This window comes from Aquila chrysaetos, chromosome W, assembly GCF_900496995.4.
Source record: "Aquila chrysaetos chrysaetos chromosome W, bAquChr1.4, whole genome shotgun sequence".
NCBI lineage: Eukaryota > Metazoa > Chordata > Aves > Accipitriformes > Accipitridae > Aquila > Aquila chrysaetos.
Window position 1 is genome coordinate 1354429 of NC_054457.1, and position 21290 is coordinate 1375718.

General features: G+C 40.8%; 1 protein-coding gene and 1 non-coding gene across 7 annotated transcripts in view; both read right to left on the reverse strand.

Moving 5' to 3' along the window:
• The window catches only part of LOC121232772 (zinc finger RNA-binding protein-like), a 39232-nt gene extending 18544 nt beyond the window's left edge, over positions 1–20688 (reverse strand). For 2 of the 6 annotated variants that reach the window (XM_041121197.1, XM_041121196.1), the window contains exons 1-4: positions 20568–20682; positions 20175–20259; positions 1272–1388; positions 838–1120 (exon numbers count right to left, since the gene is read on the reverse strand). In XM_041121197.1, coding sequence (XP_040977131.1) covers positions 838–1120; positions 1272–1388; positions 20175–20259; positions 20568–20604 — 522 coding nt within the window. In that variant the 5' untranslated portion in view covers positions 20605–20682. Of the gene's footprint in view, positions 1–837; positions 1121–1271; positions 1389–20174; positions 20260–20567 lie in introns of all 6 variants that reach the window. The other 4 variants (XM_041121198.1, XM_041121199.1, XM_041121200.1 and 1 more) reach the window with 4 other exon arrangements.
• LOC121232846 lies at positions 3618–3754 on the reverse strand. The gene has a single exon (XR_005931734.1). It is a non-coding gene; the product is annotated as a small nucleolar RNA SNORA66 (small nucleolar RNA).
• Positions 20689–21290: the final 602 nt, after the last annotated feature.

Consider the following 21290-nt stretch of genomic DNA (forward strand, 5'->3'; position numbering starts at 1 on the left):
CAATACACTGAGGTACCATCACTTCTCTGCTCACAGCCCTACATGATCCCACCTCTGTCTCTTGCATTGGCATTACAACTGTGCAGAACCAAGGAAATTCTGCAGAAGCCTGTCATTCCCATAGAAAGCTGCTACTCCTTTTTTGGTTGGTTAGTTTCCTGTTGGATCCTTATCCTGAACTGACCCACTCAAATGCTGACAACTCCTAGATTCAACACAAGGAAGTGTCGGCAAAGGTCAGGGCAAGATGAAAACAGACAACAGTTCCCTTTTATAGAAGCCTGTAGCCACACAAGGTTAGGCAGTAATCTCACAAAGTGTACCCAAAACCTACCCAAAGGGTAGTTCCTCTCCTAGGGTAATCTTCTATCCTCTTATGTTTGGTACTAGAGCTCCTGTGGCACCCAGGAATCTGACAAGGGAACTACTTCTATCTCCCACTGAAAATTTTTATTGGAACAGGTTTTTTTTCATATAAATCAATTCCATGACCCAGTTCACCACATGCCACTTGAACATTTAGGCTGAAACAAGTATTTCAGCAGTAGTTCACAAAAATCATTTGAAGATAAATGTAAATTCATTGCTTATTGTGTGAATGTCTAAATCTTAACTCCTGCAGTACTACTGCTGATAATCCTCTATATGCACCATATGAGACTGCAGTCACTTCACATTCTATCAGTTTTAGCTACTAAGTAATTTGAGTTGCATTCAAACTGTAATTCATGGAAGAAAAAAATATAAATATCATCACATTCTCTTATTCAAACAGGCCTCCTCTTTTTAACATATTATTTAAAAAAAAATTACTTGTGTGATTTTTTTTTAACACACCTGGTAATTCTGCGTAGTGACAGGAGGTGGTGGTGGTGGAGCTTCTTGTTGCCTCTGTGTATAACCATAATCTGTAGCTGTATGCGCTGTAGGATAGCCTCCATAAGCAGCAGCTGTTGCAGCAGCTGCAACAGCTACTGGAGCAGGCCTGGCTACTGCAACTGTAGCTGCTGCTGGAGCATAGGCTGCAGTAACGGTGTGTGCAGCAACTGGTGCCTGGTGGACAGTGTAGCTAGCAACTGTAGTTGGATGGGAATAGGCTACACCCGAAGCTGGCTGCTGGCTATATTGGAAAAAGACAGTAAGTAAATAATTAGATTAATTCAACATACTAAGCTAATGCCTAACATTTCAAAATCCCAGATTTGATTAATACTTGTCTGTTCTACAAACAGACCTGAAGCAGCTATCATATACTTTAATGGTTTTATTACCTCTCTTCCACCCCCATTAAAAAGGCTGTGTCATTTTGAAGCTTCTGTGGATGCAGACATATCATGCAGGTGATGACTTTCTTGGGGGGGGGGGGGGGGGGGGGGGGGGGTGTTCCACTGCTTGAAAAGAACCCAAGTCTTTCATTCAAAATAATACAGAAGTCTTACACTGTTATCTTTTCATGACCGATAAGTTTAAGTGTTTTAGTAGTTCTTCAATAAAACTGTCATACCTGTCAAATTAAGAAAAATACTACTTTTCTGTGAGAGCTCATTACTGACCTGCACTTGCATGATGTTTTTCAGTAAACCATGTTAAAGTAATGAGATTTTAAAAAGGCTTCCGTGAAAATTAGCTGGCCCCACTCATTCGTACAGAAGCCCACTGCCTCACAACATAAAGCATCAAAAGAAGAGTCAGATTGAGCAAGACTGGTACCAGAGCTCTGGCAATCTTCCAGGCACATGCTGAGACTAATCTGCTTCTCTTAAATTTGCAGATAGGACATTAATATGTGGCTATTTACTAAGAACGAGTAAATATTAACAGCAGAAATAAAAAATAATGGCTTCAAAGGCTTAATTATTTGAACTGAAACTAATATTATTGTCCTATATTGATCTATAACTGCATTATGATTAAAAGCCTACAATAGTTATTTTGATTTTTAAACAAATAAAGTAAACTGGGCAAAATATCACTGTCTGGAACAATGATAAGAAATAGAGATTGAGTGATTATTCTGAAATTTTTGGTACACTTCCTGCACTGCTTTTCAATAATATTTAAGAATCTCTATAGGGTTCCACATCTCCACAGCACTATTAAAAGATAATTCAAAACCAATTCTATGCCTATCAAGGAGGTAGTATCCCCTATTTTTTAGAAGAAAATAGAAAAATGAAATCTCACTTGAAGCAAACATACTCAGTGGCAAAGTGGAATTGCAGCATGATTATGCTCGAAACCAAAAGGAACAAGAAGTTATGGTATTTTTTTTTCCCTAAAGACTGCAATATTCTCTCTGACATAACTACCAGAAACAAAGCACCTTTTAACTATAGATACTATTATTTTTGCAAAAGACGTTTCCATAACTCCCTTGTGTTTAGTAATGTTTTATTATTTTTAAGAAAAAAAATGATTTTGTCATTTTAATTACAGCAGAACCCATTAACTTCAATATATTAAAAAAAAAAACAAACAAACAAGCAACAACATCTTACAGCAGAAACACACAGAGAAAATGTTATTATTATTGGACTTACATGCCTGGACTCCACCTTCTTCCCATCTTAGGCCCCTGATTGCTTAAGAGACCACTTGCATTCCATCCAAATTTAATTCAGTTGCGAGTTGTACTCACAATTCTTTCATTTTATTTTCAGCTTCTTCGCATAACAGTGGAAGGAGAAGACCTGAACCACTCTGGTGTAGCTCCCACCACTGCTTGAAATAATTCCTCCTACTTGATGTATATAGGCAGTTTCTCCATTTTGTCAGTTTAAGGTGAGAAATCAGACTCCACCAGAAAATTCAGGAAGACTATTTTATGATGGTAAAAGTGAGTGACAATCTATAAAATTAGGCTGCATTATCTACATATCTAACAGTACAGAAGTATAAAATATTCAAAAGTTCTGAGATCATTCACATTATCATATATATCTACTAAAAATAGATTCAATTGAGAAAACAGGCAGCAGACCATTTAACTCAGACTGCACTTGAGCACATCAACAGTCTAATACTGCCAACAAGGAAAAGTCTTGCTCCATCCTATCCCCACTCTTATTCTTCCTTCCTCCCATATACCAAACCTGGCTATGCCATCCTATTCCATCCCTAGTGCTAGTTCTGCTACTTGTCAAGCTATTCAGCACACTGATTTAACTCATTAATCTAGCAGAAAACTATGACAATTTTTTTTCCTGAGCTCATTTCTAACATGGTAGAAATGTTAGAAACATTGGAGCTCACAAAACAGTCTGCTGAGTGCCAGAACCCACATAAGTTATATGTATGGAAGCAGGGGAAAAAAAATGGGAGGGAGAGAAAGAACAGGGACCTGTCTAGGAAGCATTAATTTGGCTCTTCAAGTTTCATGAAACCGTGCTTAAGTTACTATTACAAAATACAATACAGTCTTCAAAACACATTATGAGGTAACAGTATCAGTCAGTTTATCAAAGAAAACGCTTTTGTTCTCAGAATATATATGATTAAAGCTGCCTGACAGTTTTCAGTATTTAATATTGTGAACAGATTGTGATCATTATGAGCAGGACTATTAACAAGATTCTGCAACAGTTTCATTTCTTCTGTGCTATTTTTGTATCTAACTTCCTTATCATGGTATAGAATTAACAACCCCAATCATTTGATTTCTAAAACTAATATAGTTCTATGACCATGTTTACTTTGGCAAACCTGTTCCCCTCGCTTCCGCAACATCATGCAGAGCTAGCGATCAAGTTTGCAAGACTACAAGAAAAATATTCTAGAGTTGACTGGCTTCTTCCTTTTAAAAAGTTATGTTACAGAAATTCATGGCAACATCTTTTCTAAATTTATGATGTTTCTTTTTCTCCCCATGGTCTTACTGAGAACCTTTTAACATTAAGATGACTAAACACTTTCATGTAATTAATTTATATCAAAAGATTTTTGTGCCAACTTCATTTAACTTACAAGTTTTTAATCCTTGTTTGGTGATTAGTGCCTCACCACATTTGTCAAGATGAACTTACCTCCTCCAAGACTATTTTACCAGACTCCCTATTCCACTGATCTTTCTTGCAGTTGTTCTTTGCGCCTATCCTAGTATTATCTACTCTTTCTTTACTATAGACAGCAAGAACTGTATGCATCAATTCAGATGAAGTTTCAGCTGTGCTACCCACTCTGCTCCAGACTGCTTTCTTTCCAGTCTAGCTTCCTCAGAGCAGCTTCTTGTAAAGTTACCTGTGTATTGACAATATTTCCCTTGCATCAAATATCATGACACACCATACTAATATAAATACTAAGTAAGACTCAAGACCAATCCCTAGCATACTCCACTACAATTATTCCTATTTGATAATCACTCTTCTAATTCTACTAACCACCTCTACCAGCTCCTTCTCTACAATTCTTTTAGTAATCTCTACCTTAAGTAATAATTTTCCATACTGCACCACATCAAGTATTTCAACTTAGTCCCAATAAATAAGACTCCAAAAGACTTAGGCATCTGATCAAGTTATTAGAGCAACAATAAAATGCAGTATGTCAGCTGAGCTATGATAACAAACCACATGTGTGTTCTTCACCACAACAAAGTAAGTAATTCAGTTTAGCTTAATCCCCCAACACAGTTGGAAAAAGTTGAACCAAATTACAAGCGGGCAGAGAAGCTAACTGATTGACCTGGTAACCTAGCAAGTTTTCTTTGTGGGTCAATTCTTCTCTTCCCCAAAATAAATTCTAATATCCTTATTAGCATCTTTGAGTTCAAGGAATTCTAGCACTCTTCGTATGAAAAGATACGCAGTCCAACTAGCTTTACTAACTAGGCGGAGCTTAAAAAAAACACAGAATAGTTTAAGCTGAAACAAAGATTTGGTGGTCATCTATTCTAACCCTGTGCTCAAAGCACAGCTAATTTCAAAGTTACATTAGGCTTCTCAGGGCTTTGTGTCCAGTCAGGTTCCAATCATCTCCAAGAATGGAGATTGCAAGACTGCTCTAGACAACCTGTTCCAGTGTCTGAGCACCCTCACTGTCAATAATTTTTTCCTTAGTTTATAAAATATTATTTCAAAAGCAAATGAGTTCTAGACCAACATTTACTTAAAGCAAACCCAGTTTGTGAACATTCAATTCAAGGTAACTTCATATTACAATTCTCACAGTGTTTTAACTTGCTATCAAAATAAACACCATTCTTTGATTTAAGAAGTTACAGGCAAAGAACTTGGCAGCTTCAAATCTTACTCTGCTGTATTGCTCTAATAATACCTCTTCTGCCAGAGACTTTTATTCAAAAAGAATATATTTTATTCATACCACACCTGTTTCTTCAGCTGATCATAATAGTAACAGTGCTTCTCCACCAAGCTCACTTTAATTTCTATTTTCTAGGAACAACACACATTCTTCGATACTCATCTTCCAGCTTGGATTTCTATTTCACTGTGTTTTCACTATCCCAGCCACAGCCAGTTTACAGTCTACATGTTGCACTCAATTGTTCTGCTCCAGGTTCTGTAGATGTATGTTTCAGTCAACTACAGAAGGTAATTTCCAGCACCTTACCTACCTAATGTTTTTTGTCTCTCCCTACCTGCCCTAAACTGCTACATTCATATCTCTATTTCCCCATGCTCTTTGCTTCTGTGGTAGTGCATTTCTTTCCCTCTCTCCAGGCTGATTTACAAACTCAGGAAGGCTCGCTAGGCCTTAGCATAAGTGTAATGAGTCAGGCAGTTAAGCGACCCTTGACTGTGCCAGGAACTCTTACACAGCTAAGACAGGGAGATATGCTGTGCATCTCAAGGACTCCTGCTGCCCGGCAAAGGCAGGGGAATGGGAGTAGAGATAGACAGTTCTCATAACAACTTCCAGCCAGTTCTCTCTCATAACAACCTTGAGACATCACAATCCTCCCCTGACAATCTTGGAGCATCCTGTGTCTGTGTTTTGAGTTATTCTCTAACAGTCTCAGAATTTTCCAGCACAGCTGGGATTCTAGAAATTTGTTAATGACGAAAGTCAATCATCTCCCGAATCCATAAACAGTGGTACTAAGTGAGGCCCTTTGAGCTCTCCTGGACCCCAGCAGGCTGTGACCAGCATCTCCCTCTGAGTGGGACACCTCTCAGAGCTCACAAACTTTCCTGTTTGTGAAAATCGGAGGTCTGTCGCTGAAATCCAACGCGACCTGGACTGATTCTCTTTGCTCCTTGAGGCTCAACCCTTCACCCATTAAGACAAATGCCAAAGCATTAAAAGTGAATGTTTTCACTGACCTCAAGGGGAATTTTTAACAGGTATACCTCTTTTTCTCTCTTTCTCTCTTATATGTATTTCTCTTGGTGTCTTTATGCATGTGTGTACTAACCTGAATAGTCTATAGTAAGTATAAGATATTAAGTTATAGCAAGTATATTATAAGTTAATACTTTCAAATTTATAATTAAATTACTGTCATGATTTTTATTTACCTGTGAATGAATTTCAGGCTGCTATTATAATCCCTTTAGACATAAACCGTTGTCCAAGTCTGGGACTAGGAGTCGATCCAGCTGCACCTAGACTCCGACAGGAGTTTAGAAAGCAAGGGGGTCTTCTCTGAACCTCGTGACTCAACAGGAGGGTCTCCCTTACCCTTTCCCACATTTCCTTTTACCCTATTATGTTTTTGGTCCCTATATACATAAGTTTAGTTTGATTCTGATTTAATTTTCCTGTGTGCATTTCATCCATGTACTAAGTAATAGAGCGAACCTTGCCAACGAATTCTGTGAAGTCACACTTTTATACAAATTTCTATTAAATCATTTTTCTATTGCTAATACAATTGGAGGTGATTCTTTAAGCGATCTGAACCCCTCTCTCATTTTTAAATTCCCCCCATGACAGCTTCCTCCTCCCAAATAAACTTGCTTCTATTCAAAAGTTTTACACCCCAGTGTATACCTAGCTTGCTCTCATCTTCCACATCTTACCTAAGGAACCTCAAGATCAAGATAATTAATTCTTTACACACAAATATTGTATTACAGTGCATGAGAAGTTTATTTTGTAAAACACCTTTGACTCAAATCTGAATAACAACTATACTAATTTCTACTGACATTAATGATGGAAAATACAAATCTTTCTGATGCATTAGTATCAGAAAGAGTGCCACATATTATGAAACACCACTATGATATTAAACCTCCTAGATAAGACTGACTGCAGTGAGCTGTGACCACATATCTTTCTCCACACTAATCTCCAATACCATGTCAATCTGATTTTCTAGAGAGTGAAGGGCCACACTGGCTCACAGTCTTGCAGAATTAATCCCAGAGCAAAAGCCACAGCAAAAATTAGCCTTGTCCACATTGCTGTCTGGTGTACGAAACTCCTTTCACCAAGTGAAATGAAGTTTTCCCAAGACAGGTGCATGTTTTGCTTTGATACTTTGCAAGCTGGACATAAGACTAACGCTGCAGCTACTTTCATGGTATCAACATTTAATATTGCTGTGTACACTCAGAACTATGATTCTGAAACAGTGTAACATGTAAAAATCTTTTTCCCCATTTGCAAATTCTAAGTCCCCATTCCAAAACACTAAGGCATCAAAGAGTTATTAAGATCTCCCTGCCCAATTCTACACCACAAATTAAGCTATAGTATAGCTTATAAAATAAATTAAACTATATATAGTATAGCTTAAAAAAAAAAAAGTATAATTCTAGGTAGATATTTAGCCTGGAAAAGTCCAGCCTGAACACCTACATTTGGCTAAGTTATATTAAAACACCAGCAACAAAAAGTCCACACCCTAAGAACAAGCTCTCAAAAAGGTGTTAGCCATCACTACTCTACATTAGTTATTAAAATAACTAGATTAATCATTTCATATTTCTCTTAGTAATTTTTGTTCCCCTTTTCAAAATACCAAATATTCAAGAAACAATTAAAAATCTTTTCTGAACTGCACAAAGATCTTCAACAAGGAAACTGTAGCAGTGTTTTTTATCTAGAAAAAGAAATATGGGCTTCCAAAGTGAAAAAAGATGGCAGCACACCTAAAATTATTTTAAGTTAGAAGCTGGCTAGGAGGCAGAAAATGTTGATCAATAGCAATTAATGAAGTATTGGTGTCCACTTAGCAAAACATTGTTCTCCAGTTCCACACACACAGGTTTGTCTAATTTAAATAGCTATTTAACATAGGTTTGCAAATGAGCAACATTCTTACAAACACACAAAAAAAAGCTTAAATGAGAACTTGTATTATAATTAGATCTAAAATAGCAGAATCCTCACTTGTTAGTTACTTTATATAGCAACACTGATAGAAGGTCTGGATTTCCTGTGATTTATCAGCCCAAGAATGACAGAGAGTTAAGAGCATTTAAATTTAAGAAACAAATACTAAATTATCTTCTGGAGAACACTTTGCTCTTGTCCTTTTTTATTTCCAGCTATTGGCCTTTTCTAGTAAAAAAGTGTTGAGGATTTTTTTGTAAAAAAAAAAAAAAAAAAATTGAAGGTAGAAAGCTTTATTTATTTATTGCACATTAACAATAGCATTGTATCAAACTGCTGCATTTTCTTGCTATCTATTTTGCCAGGTAATAACTTCAGGTAACTTAAGATTGTAAGATATTTTATTTTCCACATCAGGATATTTGTGGAGTAAAGTCATGCGTTAAGAAACTTAATAAGGTATCTGTAGTAATTATTGTCAGAGGAATACACTTTCAGGAAAACGCAGTCTATTTCCATATAAGATATATAGCACGTAAAAGGTATATATAGAGGAAAGCACATAAAATATTCCCTATAAGCCTTGCTTTTCATCACACTGATTTAATTTAAAACCAAAAATTAATTGTAATTCATGTGCACATAAGCCAAAGGAATACAAAAAAGCTGATCTCCAGTGCATCTCTGTACTAACAACCAACACACACGTTAACGCTGCTGCTATTCCAGCTCCATTTAGGGCGATGACCACTGAAAACTCTCTTCCTAGAGGCAAAGGACATTTAATTTTTTTTAGTTTTCTGAAGAGTACTATTTTGATATAGAGTTACGATCAGGACTAAAACCAATTTTGTCTCTACCCAAACTACCCGCTTCCTCAGAAATGACAACTTCTAAAACATATTTCTTGCAGTTTTTTTGCATGCAAGTGCAAAAGTGATTTTTCAGGCTAATCTTCACACAACACTTAAGCTACTCTTAAAAATAATTTTTAAAATACAAATACCTTAAACTAAAAAAACCAAGCAAACAAAAAAACCCCACACTAAGTAAGCCTTATTTCTCAAATTCCAACTTTTAGGAATATTTGAACATTTTAGCATTAAGGAACCATATTTGTTGAGACCCAACTGCCAGATTTCAGAAAGTTTCATAGACTATTAGTCAGAATAGCAAAAAATACAATTTTGCAGTTTTTCTTTCAGGGATATGAAGATTGAAACAAGTATGACCTAACTCTCCAAAAACTGAAAGAAGCACTACAATCTGCTGCTGCTTCAGTTTCTAACCTAGGAAGAGACACTACTGAGTAACTGGTCAGATGAAGTTTCAGGTGTGTTAATAGAACCTGGGCAGAGTCAAGTAAAAACAAAATAATTATTATTCTTTGTTATATTTTAGAAAAGACTTCTGTTTTTCTAGAGCCTTACTCACTATAGGCATAAAATTGTGAAGACTGAATTTATCTTTTAAGAACTTTAATGAAAATTATTATTTCCTATTATCACAACTTTGTGAACAGAACATTGTTTGCAACACAATTCACTAGACCTGAAGGCATGCACATGTGCAATCCTCTCTTGAATTCTGTTAAATTTTAGCAGTTCCTAGTAACATATTCTATGGTTTAACTACACACGGCCTAAAAAAAAAAAAAAAAAAAAAAAAAAAAAAGACGGTTCTCTGCAGTCATTTTGAATTTCCCTTCCTCTTCCTTGTTTCTAAAAACATCCTTGCGTCATTCTATTAAAAACAAAAAATACCGAGTGCTGATGGATAGCTAAACCATGTACTATCAATAACTCATCTCAAGGATGAATATCCTCATGTTTTCAATACACCCTCACTGCTTTGTTCATCTTCACGTTTAGTCTCACTACCTCATTGAAATCCAATCACATTCTGCAATGTTTTCTCACTGTACATCACAACATAACGGCAAGTGTCTGTAACAGTGATGCAAATACATGCTCTGTATCTACCTCTCTTTACTCAGTTGCACACAACGGACAGCTCAATGCCTATACCGCTTCCTTTGTTGTCAAAGCATCGATTTTATTCGAGTTACTTAACAGCCATGTTCACAATGATAACGCAAGACAGAAAACTGAGCTTGAGACGGTACTTTTTCAGGCAGACATAACAACTACTAACATTTTCTCCTGTCAAAATCACAGAATCAAAGAATGGTTGAGGTTGGAAGGGACCTCTGGAGGTTATCTGAGGGTCCAATCCTTCTCAAGCAGGGCCACCTAGAGCCAGTTGCCCAGGACCATGTCCAGACAGCTTTTGAATATCTCCAAGGAGGGGGATTCCACAAGTTCCCTGGGCAACCTGTGCCAGTGCTCAGTTACCCTCACAGTAAAAAAAAAAAAAAAAAGCATTTCCTGATGTTCAAAGGGAACCTCCTGTGTTTTGATTTGTGCCCATTGCCTCTGGTCCTGTCACTGGGCACCACTGAAAAGAGCCTGGCTCTGTCCTCTTTGCATCCTCCCTTCAGGTATTTATATACATTAATAAGATCCCCCCTGAGCCTTCTCATCTCTAGGCTAAACAGTCCCAGCTCTCTCAGCCTTTCCTCATAGGAGAGAGGCTCCAGTCCCTTCATCATCTCTGTGGCCCTTTATTGGGCTCTCTCCAGTATGTTCATGTCTCTCTTGCACTGGGGAGCCCAGAACTGGACACAGGACTCCAGGTGTGGCCTCACCAGTGCTGAATAAAGTGGAAGGATCACCTCCCTTGACCTGCTGGCAATACTTTGTCTAATGGCAGCCCAGGATGCCATTCACCTTCTTTGCTACAAGGGCACATTGTTGGCTCAAGTTCAACTTGGTGTTCACCAGGACCCCCCAGGTCCTTTTCTGCCAAGCTGCTTTCAAGCTGGGTGGCCCCCAGCATATATTGGTGCATGGGGTTGTTCCCCCCAGGTGCTGGACTTTGCACTTCCCCCTGTTGAACTTCATAAGGTTCCTGTCAGCCCGTTTCTCCAGCCCGTTGAGATATCTCTCTCTGGGTGGCAGCACAACCTTCTGGCACATCAGCCACTGCTCCCAGTTTTGTGTCATCAGCAAACTTGCCAAGGGTACACTCTGCCCCATCATCCACTGCTCCCAGTTTTGTGTCATCAGCAAACTTGCTGAGGGTACACTCTGCCCCATCATCCAGATCATTAATGAAGATCTTAAACAGAAAAAAATGCTAAAATTGGGAAGTTCTCTATAAAAGGAAAGAAACTTCACTAGAATGGAAAATTGTATGCAATTCTTAAAGCATTCTGTATTTCCTGCCTTAAGCTACTACTTTGCTTTCCTAGGTACCAATAACATAACTACACTTTAACCTACCATTGTTGCATTTAAGTAGCAAACAAAATTTTACACATAAGTTAACACCCCAGAGTCAAGTCTGCAACCGTCAATCCATTTTGAGGTTACAACTACAAAGAACATAACTATACCATTAATAGAAAATCTTCCCCAAGTGCTCAGTTCCTAGAGACATGAGCCTGTTGCAAATTTAAACTAGTTGGTAGACTTCCCTCCTAAAAATGACAAAGGCTCCTCTGATTAGTGAGGCACCTTTCCTACTAGTTACCACCACCTTCTCCATCTCCCCAGCATTAGTCAACTGCAATACTGGCATACAGCCCATGTTAACAAACCCAGAGCCCTTATTGCCTTTCTAATGTTGGCATATCTCCTTTGAGAGTGGGACTTCACTAATTTGAAAACAAGTCTATCAAAATCTTTTTATAAACAGCAGTAACTTACTGGAGGCTTCTTGTGTACATTAAATAAGCTAGAACAGCATGTTTAAGATAGCACTTAAAACTAACATAGATTGAACAAAGGAGAAACAGCACCATGCAGCTCAATCAGGATAGCTGTGACTTAGTCACCATCACAGAAACATGGTGGGACAACTCCCATGACTGGAGTGCTGCAATGGATGGCTACAAGCTCTTCAGAAGGGATAGGCAAGGTAGAAGAGGTGGTGGGGTGGCTCTCTATGTTAGGGAATGTTTTGACTGTACAGAGCTACACGATTGTGATGACAAGGTGGAGTGCTTATGGGTGAGGATGAGAGGGAAGGCCAACAAGGCAGATATTGTGCTGGGAGTCTGTTATAGACCACCCGACCAGGTTGAAGAGACGGATGAATTGTTCTACAAGCGGCTGGCAGTAGTCTCAGAATCGTGTGCCCTTGTGCTCGTGGGGGACTTCAACTTTCCAGACATCTGCTGGAAATACAACACAGCAGTGAGTAAGCAGTCTAGCAGGTTCCTGGAGTGTGTGGAAGATAACTTCCTGACACAGCTGGTAGGTGAGCCAACCAGGGGAGGAGCCTTGCTAGACCTACTGTTTACAAACAGGGAAGGACTGGTGGGAGGTATGGTGGTCGGAGGCTGTCTTGGGCTTAGCGACCATGAAATGATAGAATTCTCAATTCTTGGTGAGGCAAGGAAGGTGGTCAGCAAAACCACCGCTATGGGCTTCCAGAGGGCTAACTTTGGCCTCTTCAAGGCACTGGTTGAGAGAGTGCCTTGGGAGATGGTCCTGAAGGGCAAAGGGGTCCAGGAGGGATGGACATTCTTCAAGAAGGAAATCTTAATGGCTCAGGACCAGGCTATTCCCATGTGCCGCAAGTCAAACCACCGAAGAAAACCGGCCTGGCTGAACAGGGAGCTTTTGCTAGGAGTCAAGAAAAAAAAGAAGAGTTTATCATCTCTGGAAGAAAGGGTGGGCAACTCGGGAGGAGTACAGGGATCTTGTTAGATCATACAGAGAGGAAATTAGAAAGGCAAAAGCTCAGCTAGAACTAAATCTGGCCACTATTGTAAGGGACAACAAAAAATGTTTTTACAAATATGTTAACAGTAAAAAGAATCCCAAGGAGAATATCTATCCTTTAATGGATACAGAAGGGAACGTAGCCACCAGAGATGAGGAAAAGGCCGAGGTACTTAATGCCTTCTTTGCCTCAGTCTTTAATAGGGAGACCAGTTATCCTCAGGGTGCTCCACTCCCTGAGCTGGAAGGTAAGGATGAAGAGCACAACATACCCCCCTTAATCCAGGAGGAAATAGTTAGCGACCTACTACGCCATCTGGACACTCACAAATCTATGGGACCTGATGGGATCCATCCAAGAGTACTGAGGGAACTGGCAGAGGTCCTTGCCAAGCCACTCTCCACCATCTATCAGCGATCCTGGTCAACAGGGGAGGTCCCAGAGGACTGGAGGCTTGCCAACATGACTCCTATTTATAAGAAGGGTCGGAAGGAGGATCCGGGGAACTACAGGCCTGTCAACCTGACCTCAGTACCGGGGAAGATTATGGAACAGTTTGTCTTGAGAGCACTCACATGGCAAGTCCAGGACAAGCAGGGGATCAGGCCCAGTCAGCATGGGTTTACGAAAAGCAGGTCCTGCTTGACCAACCTGATCTCCTTCTATGACCAGGTGACCCACCTAGTGGATGAGGGAAAGGCTGTGGATGTTATCTTCCTTGACTTCAGCAAGGCCTTTGACACTGTCTCTCATGGCATACTCCTTGAGAAGCTGGCATCTCATGGCTTAGACAAGTGTACTCTTCGCTGGGTGAAAAACTGGCTGGATGGATGAGCCCAGAGGGTAGTGGTGAATGGGGTTAAATCCAGTTGGCAACGGGTCACTAGTGGTGTTCCCCAGGGCTCGGTGTTGGGCCCCGTTCTGTTTAATATCTTTATTGATGATTTGGATGAGGGGATTGAGTGTACCCTCAGCAAGTTTGCAGACGACACCAAGTTGGGAGGCAGGGTCAATCTGCTTGAGGGTAGGAAGGCTCTACAGAGAGATCTGGACAGGCTGGATCAATGGGCTGAAGCCAATCGTATGAAGTTCAACAAGGCCAAGTGCCGGGTCCTGCACTTGGGTCACAACAACCCCATGCAGCGCTACAGGCTTGGGGAAGAGTGGCTGGAAAGCTGCCTGGCAGAGAAAGACCTGGGGGTGCTGGTTGACAGCCAGCTGAATGTGAGCCAGCAGTGTGCCCAGGTAGCCAAGAAGGCCAACAGCATCCTAGCCTGCATCAGAAAAAGTGTGGCCAGCAGGAGCAGGGAGGTGATTGTTCCCCTGTACTCAGCACTGGTGAAGCCACACCTTGAGTACTGTGTTCAGTTTTGGGCCCCTCACTACAGGAAAGACATTGGGGTGCTGGAGCATGTCCAGAGAAGGGTAACCAAGTTAGTGAGGGGCCTGGAGCACAAGTCTTATGAGGAGCGGCTGAGGGAGCTGGGGCTGTTTAGTCTAGAGAAGAGGAGGCTGAGGGGAGACCTTATAGCTCTCTACAACTACCTGAAGGGGGGTTGTAGTGAGGTGGTGTCCTGGGTTCAGCTGGGATAGAGTTAATTTTTACAGGAACCTGGGAGGTGGGGGGGCATAGCCGGGGCAGCTGACCTGAACTAGCCAAGGAGCTATTCCATACCATGTGACATCATGCCCAGTATATATATGGGGAGTGGGCCGGGGGGAGGGCTCTCTTGCTCTCTCTCTCAACTTTCGGTGGGGGAAGTGGCGGAGCGTCGGGTCCTGGGTGGTGAGCAGTTGCACTGTGCATCACACTTTTTTTTTTGTATACTCTTTCATTAGTACCGTTGTTGTTGTTGTAACTTTTTTTGCGTTGTCCCAGTAAACTGCCCTTATCTCAACCCTCGAGGTTCCAGTTTTTTTTTTTTCTTTTCTCTCCTCCATCTCCCCCCCTATCCCACCGGAGGGGGGCGGGAGGAGTGAGCGAGCAGCTGCGTGGTCCTTTGTTACCGGCTGGGCTGAAACCACGACAGGTGGGTGCTGGTCTCTTCTGTCAGGTGGCTGGAGATAGGACAAGAGGAAATGGCCTCAAGTTGCAGCAAGGGAGATTTAGGTTAGATATTAGGAAAAATTTCTTTACTGAGAGGGTTGTCAGACATTGGAATAGGCTGCCCAGGGAAGTGGTTGAGTCACCATCCCTGGAGGTATTCAAAAAGCGTGTAGACGTTGCACTTCAGAACATGGTTTAGTGGGCATGGATGATGGTTGGACTCGATGATCTTGAAGGTCTTTTCCAACCTAAATGATTCTATGATCCTATTCAGTGAAGTCCCTTTTGCTAAAAATGCACATCCTTTAAGATGTGACGCAACTCAAGATAGCATAGGCATAAAATTCACAGAAAGAAAGCATTTGGAGTTTTTATACTATATGTACATCCATCCTACGATAAAACTACGATTATTTTCATTCCCCATGCATTTTAGAATGGGATGCACATAATACTGTAAGATGAATAAGTGTTTTTCTTAACATAAGTTTAAGTGTAGTGGCACATTTTCACTTCAGAATAAGCCTTAAATCCTACTCAGTATTGTCCCTATCTTCCTGTTGTCCACCAGTACAAGTCTGAATTATGTTTAGTGATACTTTAAGCTTAGGCTAGTAGGCCTGTGTGGATTACAGCCCTAACATCTCTGAAAGACTGAATACTTTTGAAACCAGTATCTAGTTGAAGAAGAGGTAACTGGGGCAGACACTGAAGACAAAAGGAAGAGTTAATTAGAAGTACTAGCAAATGTGAAAAAACACTCTACCCCCAAACAATTCTCAATAGCCAACTTATCCATCCACAGCATTTCACCTTCCTTTGCTGTTCTGCACCAGTCTCGAATATCCTGTAACATCGTGCACTGCACTTGAATGCCAAACTAGCTATAATTGCAAGAGTTCACTTCCATATGGCTGCCTAGAAGACTGCATCTTAACCTAAACTCACAGGCCCCGTGATTGGCTCTAGACCCTAACTGCTACAATTGCCTTTATCTGTGAAGGCTCACCACACTTCATAATATTCACACTACTTGATAGCAATTCAGAGTTAACAAATCACTCCTAACTACTCAAGAACCTCCCATCTGTGACCTGTCTCATTAGAGCAGGGACACAGTATGAACATCACTAAGATGAAACTCCAACACTCAAAGATTCCTTATCTTAACAGAAACCAAAATCTTAACATGAGGTTAATTGAGACCACCACATTTGCACACTTCTCTGTCCAAACATTTCTCAATGTCCCTATCTCTCCATCAGCATCCCCACATTTCAGTCAGCCAACTTTAAAATAAAAGCATTACTATGCCTCTTCTCCAGCACTGAATCAAGAATGCTACTATTTTTTTTTTTATACATGAAAGACAAGCCAATATTAGGTTGTTAATTTCAAACTGAATAGACACACAGTGGCTCAGGTGGCCTACACAGAGAGCACACACACACACAAAGTAGAGGACTAGTATCACCAAATTCCACATTTATTCCAGGCTCCTAAATAGATGGATTAATACAGTTACTTAAATAAGTAACAGATGAGTTTTGCATTGCATGCAGGTTTATAACCTTAGGCCCCAATACCTAACACTAGCAGAAAGTACAAAGGTATTGCAATATTCAGAGAAATTTCCTATATCGGTATTTGCATAATCTAATGCTTCTCTCATTAAGTCATTATGTTATTACTGGGTAGTGCGCACAAAGAATTTTGAATAAGCAGGGCAGCAGAAAATTTTATGCAGTGATAACACTGAAAGGAACAAGAATGCTTCTAATCCATTATTTACAGCTTTAAAAGGCACTTAGCTCTTTTGCTGCCTTTGATTAAATATGAAACAAGTTAAGATTTCAAATGTGCTTTATGAAAACTAGTATTTATGAACTAATAAAACCAGACATCTATTCTCTTTCTTATCTAGTCAATTCAGGGAACTACACCGCTTACACTATTATAACAGTAAATACGTTATCAACTCCTGCACACACTACTCATGAATTTCCCAAATCCAAGATCTAACATCTGAGCAGCTACCAATCTGGCCTTTATAACTGCTTCAAATATCAGTATTTAACGTTAAGACTATATTCCTTGGACAAATTTTAATTTATCCTTCATGTGAAGGATGAGGGAGAACTTAAATGATCCACCATGGCCACACATAAACTAGAATCACAGGAAGACACAGTGATTTCTATGCCAATAATAGCTTTTTCTTTTCAATTGTTGATTTTAAGAAGCTATTTCCTTGAACCAATAGTTCTACTACATAGTCCCTTCACTACTATTAATGCAAATTAGAATATTGTCATTTTGAGAAACTGGAATTCCAACAGGGTTTATACTGGTCTTACAAGTAGTCTAGAATTATATAAGGAAAACCTTTACTACAAGTACCTTTCAAATATTTAGTTAGTATAGCAGATTTTTCTCCTTTGAAATTATTTATCAGAAACTATTTAGACTCTCTTCTTTCTGATGCAAAGTTGGTTTTGTTTTTTTCTTCTGCATGTCTCCAGCTGAAAATTTAACACTTTCATACTTTGAAATATTCCAAGAAAGGCTTGTATCCTAAAAAGAACTGCACAGATTTTTTGCACTTAGTTGAAGTAAGTGCTGAAATCAACAGGATTCTATATATTATCATCAGGAAGCACTGACTGAGATTCCTTTAAAGTTGCAGCCTAAAGTTCTCCCAGTGCACCAGAATTTTTGACAGCCATTTTGTCAAGATAGAAACCCCCCAAAAATGTGACTAAATGTGTTTATTATGAAAGTTTCTGTTACTTGCTATAAAAACTACAGCACTAAGACTTCTAAATGGCATATATCAAAAAAACTAAGGTCTTCAGTTTCAAGTGTCTGATTTGCCCTCCTAAACCAACTTGCTATTTTGAGCAAGTATTTTTAAAATCCATGGATTAGTCCTGTGGCCAGAATTTTCTTCTTTTTTTTTTTTCGTAGATTTATGAGACTCACCTATGTATTAACTACACAGATAAACATCCATTTGTATTCTCTATTATCCTAGTTTCTAATGACACAGAAATTCTGCTATTCTATAAACTGTTACTTTGAATAGCGGTAACAATCTTAGAGGACTTGTTGCAATATTAAATCTTTTATTATCTTGCCCTGCCACCACCATCTCTTTCTCAAATATACTGGAATGGAACATACATTTTGTAGCACTCCATAAACAAGCTACTAAGGACCTGCTGAATCTGCTTCATGAAGGTAACCTCCCTTTTAGGCATTTTAAGCGAGTCCTGTGGTTTTTGCTCAAACTTTTAAATTCATTCTTATGAAAGGACTGCTTTAACACCAATTGCTGTGTCTCTTCGCTTTCAGATGTGGTAAATATACAAACCATTTATAGGATGCAGAGTCTTTTACCGATATGCAAATGGAATAGTATCTTGCACTTGTGATAGCAAAGGAAAAAGCTTCTTTCAATTAGTTTTTCCATTTTCTCAAGAACACATTTAGGATTAACTATGAAAACAGTTTTGAACTTGAACTTTATTCCAATTATATGTTTTTATATTGAAATTCAAAAGGAAATTTCAAATTAGTTGTTCAGATTCTTAAGTCTATAGACCACCTCAGCTCCACAATAAAAGGAATAATAATTTTTAAAAATTAATCTCCACTTCAAAATTGCAGATGTATGGATCTCAGTTTATTATTCACTTAGATTGCTTATTTACTTACAAAAAAAAATCCTCTATGCTATTTAGAAACTCCTTCATACGCCATGATAACCCAGTTTCAAATTTCACTAGAACTGTCAAGTAAAACAAACATACCGCAAGCACCTAATCTTAAAAGAACAAGACGAGCTAAGTTTAATCCTCTCCTTCAACTATTATACATTGGAATAAATGAAAATTAATGTACTTTATGTCCATTTCCAGGAAAGAATAGAAAGAATAGATTGGGAGTCATTCCAAGACCCCCATAAAATTGTATATTCCTGAAACTATGTCAGGTATGCAATTTTGATTAGCTAGTTAACAGTAGTGCACATCTGCATTCGTTTGTTAATAACCCCTCATATATTTGCTTTATTCTTCTGTTTCTCCCATTAACCAAGACTTTGGAGTCAAGGAAGGTCTTTATTACAGATTTATGAAACGAATAACATAGATTCAAACACAGACTTCAAGGTGGTACTCCAATACAAGCCAAAAATGTGAAAACATTCCTGATTGCATCTGGGTTTTGCCAAATTAAGTAATTTGATTTCAGAAAAAGTGAGATAATAGATACTACCAATTACTTCTTAATGCTCTGATACACAATTTGGATGCACAAAGAATACAAAGATACAAAGATTTAAGACAGTATGTCTATACAAGATGTACAGTTACAGGTCACTTAGCTCCACTATAAGACCTGCTCCTGGTCTTAAATATCCAAGTAGGAAGTCTTTTTAAAAGGTGCCTGGCCCCAAAAGTACCTTCTTTATTTTCTGAGAGACATTAATTATAACATTGCTTCAGTGGAATGACAGTCCCCTGTATTTTCTGGTACTTCAGCTCTTCCCTTATCCATACAGTCTCCCATAGGTTGGAGTGGTGCAATTTTAACCTATGTTAAAAAGGATTCCATCCTCCCACACTGACATAGGGGGAGACAAAGACCTGAGGAGCAAGCCCTATCTTCCCCGAAGCTGAAGGGCCCGAGGGCAGCAGACGGTAACTCACTAGTATTATTGACTGCAAGTAGCCATTTTATTTTAAGGGCCTTCAGACCTGATGCTGCTGCTGATTCTCCTCCTCCTCCGTGGTGCCTAGCTCCACCTCCCCACCCTCACACCACTGGGGATACAGGGAAGCTGGAGGATAAGAAAACACCCACGGGCAGGGCAGACAAGCAGAATGGTCCCAAGCACAACCATCCCGGAGGAGCGGAGTGCGGAAGAGGCCCCCACACGGGGCGGGGCATGGGAGCAGTCCCGAGCACTCACCACCGAGGGGGCGGGGAGATCCCGGTTAGGGACAGGGGACCGGAGGCGAAGAGGGGAGGGGTGGCTCCGGGCCCGGACAGAGGGAGGGGCGGGGCAGGGAGGGGTCGCGGCGGTTACCTATACTGGGCAGCAGCCCCGCTATGGGTGAAACCAAAGTAGTTGCCGGTGGCCATTTTGGCATCTTCTCCCAGCCGGCTGGGCACTGTGGCGACGATAACCAAGAGGCGGCGGCGGTGGTCGGGGCCATGACAGGAGGCCCGGCACGAGGAGGTGGAAGGAGGGGCAGGAGGAGAAGGCGGGTGGGGGGGGGGGGGGGGGGGGAGAGAAGGAGAAGGGAACAGACAGACAAGAGACAGAAAGAGCGCGCGAGCGCCAAGTCAGACACGGCGCCTCAGGACCCCCCCCTCATTCCCCCGCCCCGCGCGCGGGCCGCATCCCCATCCCCCTCCCCGCCGCCCCCCCCCCCCCCGCGCGCATGGACACACATAAACACCGAGTGCCGTTACTTACCATAGGTGAACGAAACTACCGGGCATATAGGAATCATGAGTCCAAGCTGGCAGCGACAACGGTGGCTGAACGCTGAACTCTCAACTCTCACCCCCCCCCCTCCCCGCCGCGCTCACTCCCTCCTTCCCTCCCTCCCCCCCCACCTACGGCGACAACGGCGGAGTGCGAACGGGCCGGAACCGTGCGCACGCGCGAGATGAGGGGCTACTGGGAATTGTAGTCCTGCTCATGACTACGCCCCCCCCCCCCCGCCCGCAGAGGAACGCGCTTGGTGCCGCGGGAACCGCCGCCACGCTTGAGGCGCGAATCCTCATGTGCGCATGCACGGGATGTGCAAAGGCTCTTGAGAGCTGTAGTTTCCCTCCCTGAGGCCCAGGCGCGAAGGAGAGCTGCTCTCAGAACAGGGCTGCACGTACCACCCCGCCTGCCCCCTTCCTCCCTCCACTATCCCGTGTTCTGCACCTACAGTCTGTGATGGGTTGACCCTGGCTGGTTGCCAGGTGCTCACCAAAGCCGTTCTATCACTCCCCCTCCTCAACTGGACAGGGGAGAAAAAAAATATAACAAAGAGCTTGTGGGTCGAGATAAGGACAGGAGAGAGATCACTCATCACTTACTGTCACGGGCAAAACAGACTCAACTTGGGGAAATTAACTCACTTTATTACAAATCAACCAGAGTAGGGTAATGAGAAATAAAACCAAATCTCAGAACACCTTCCCT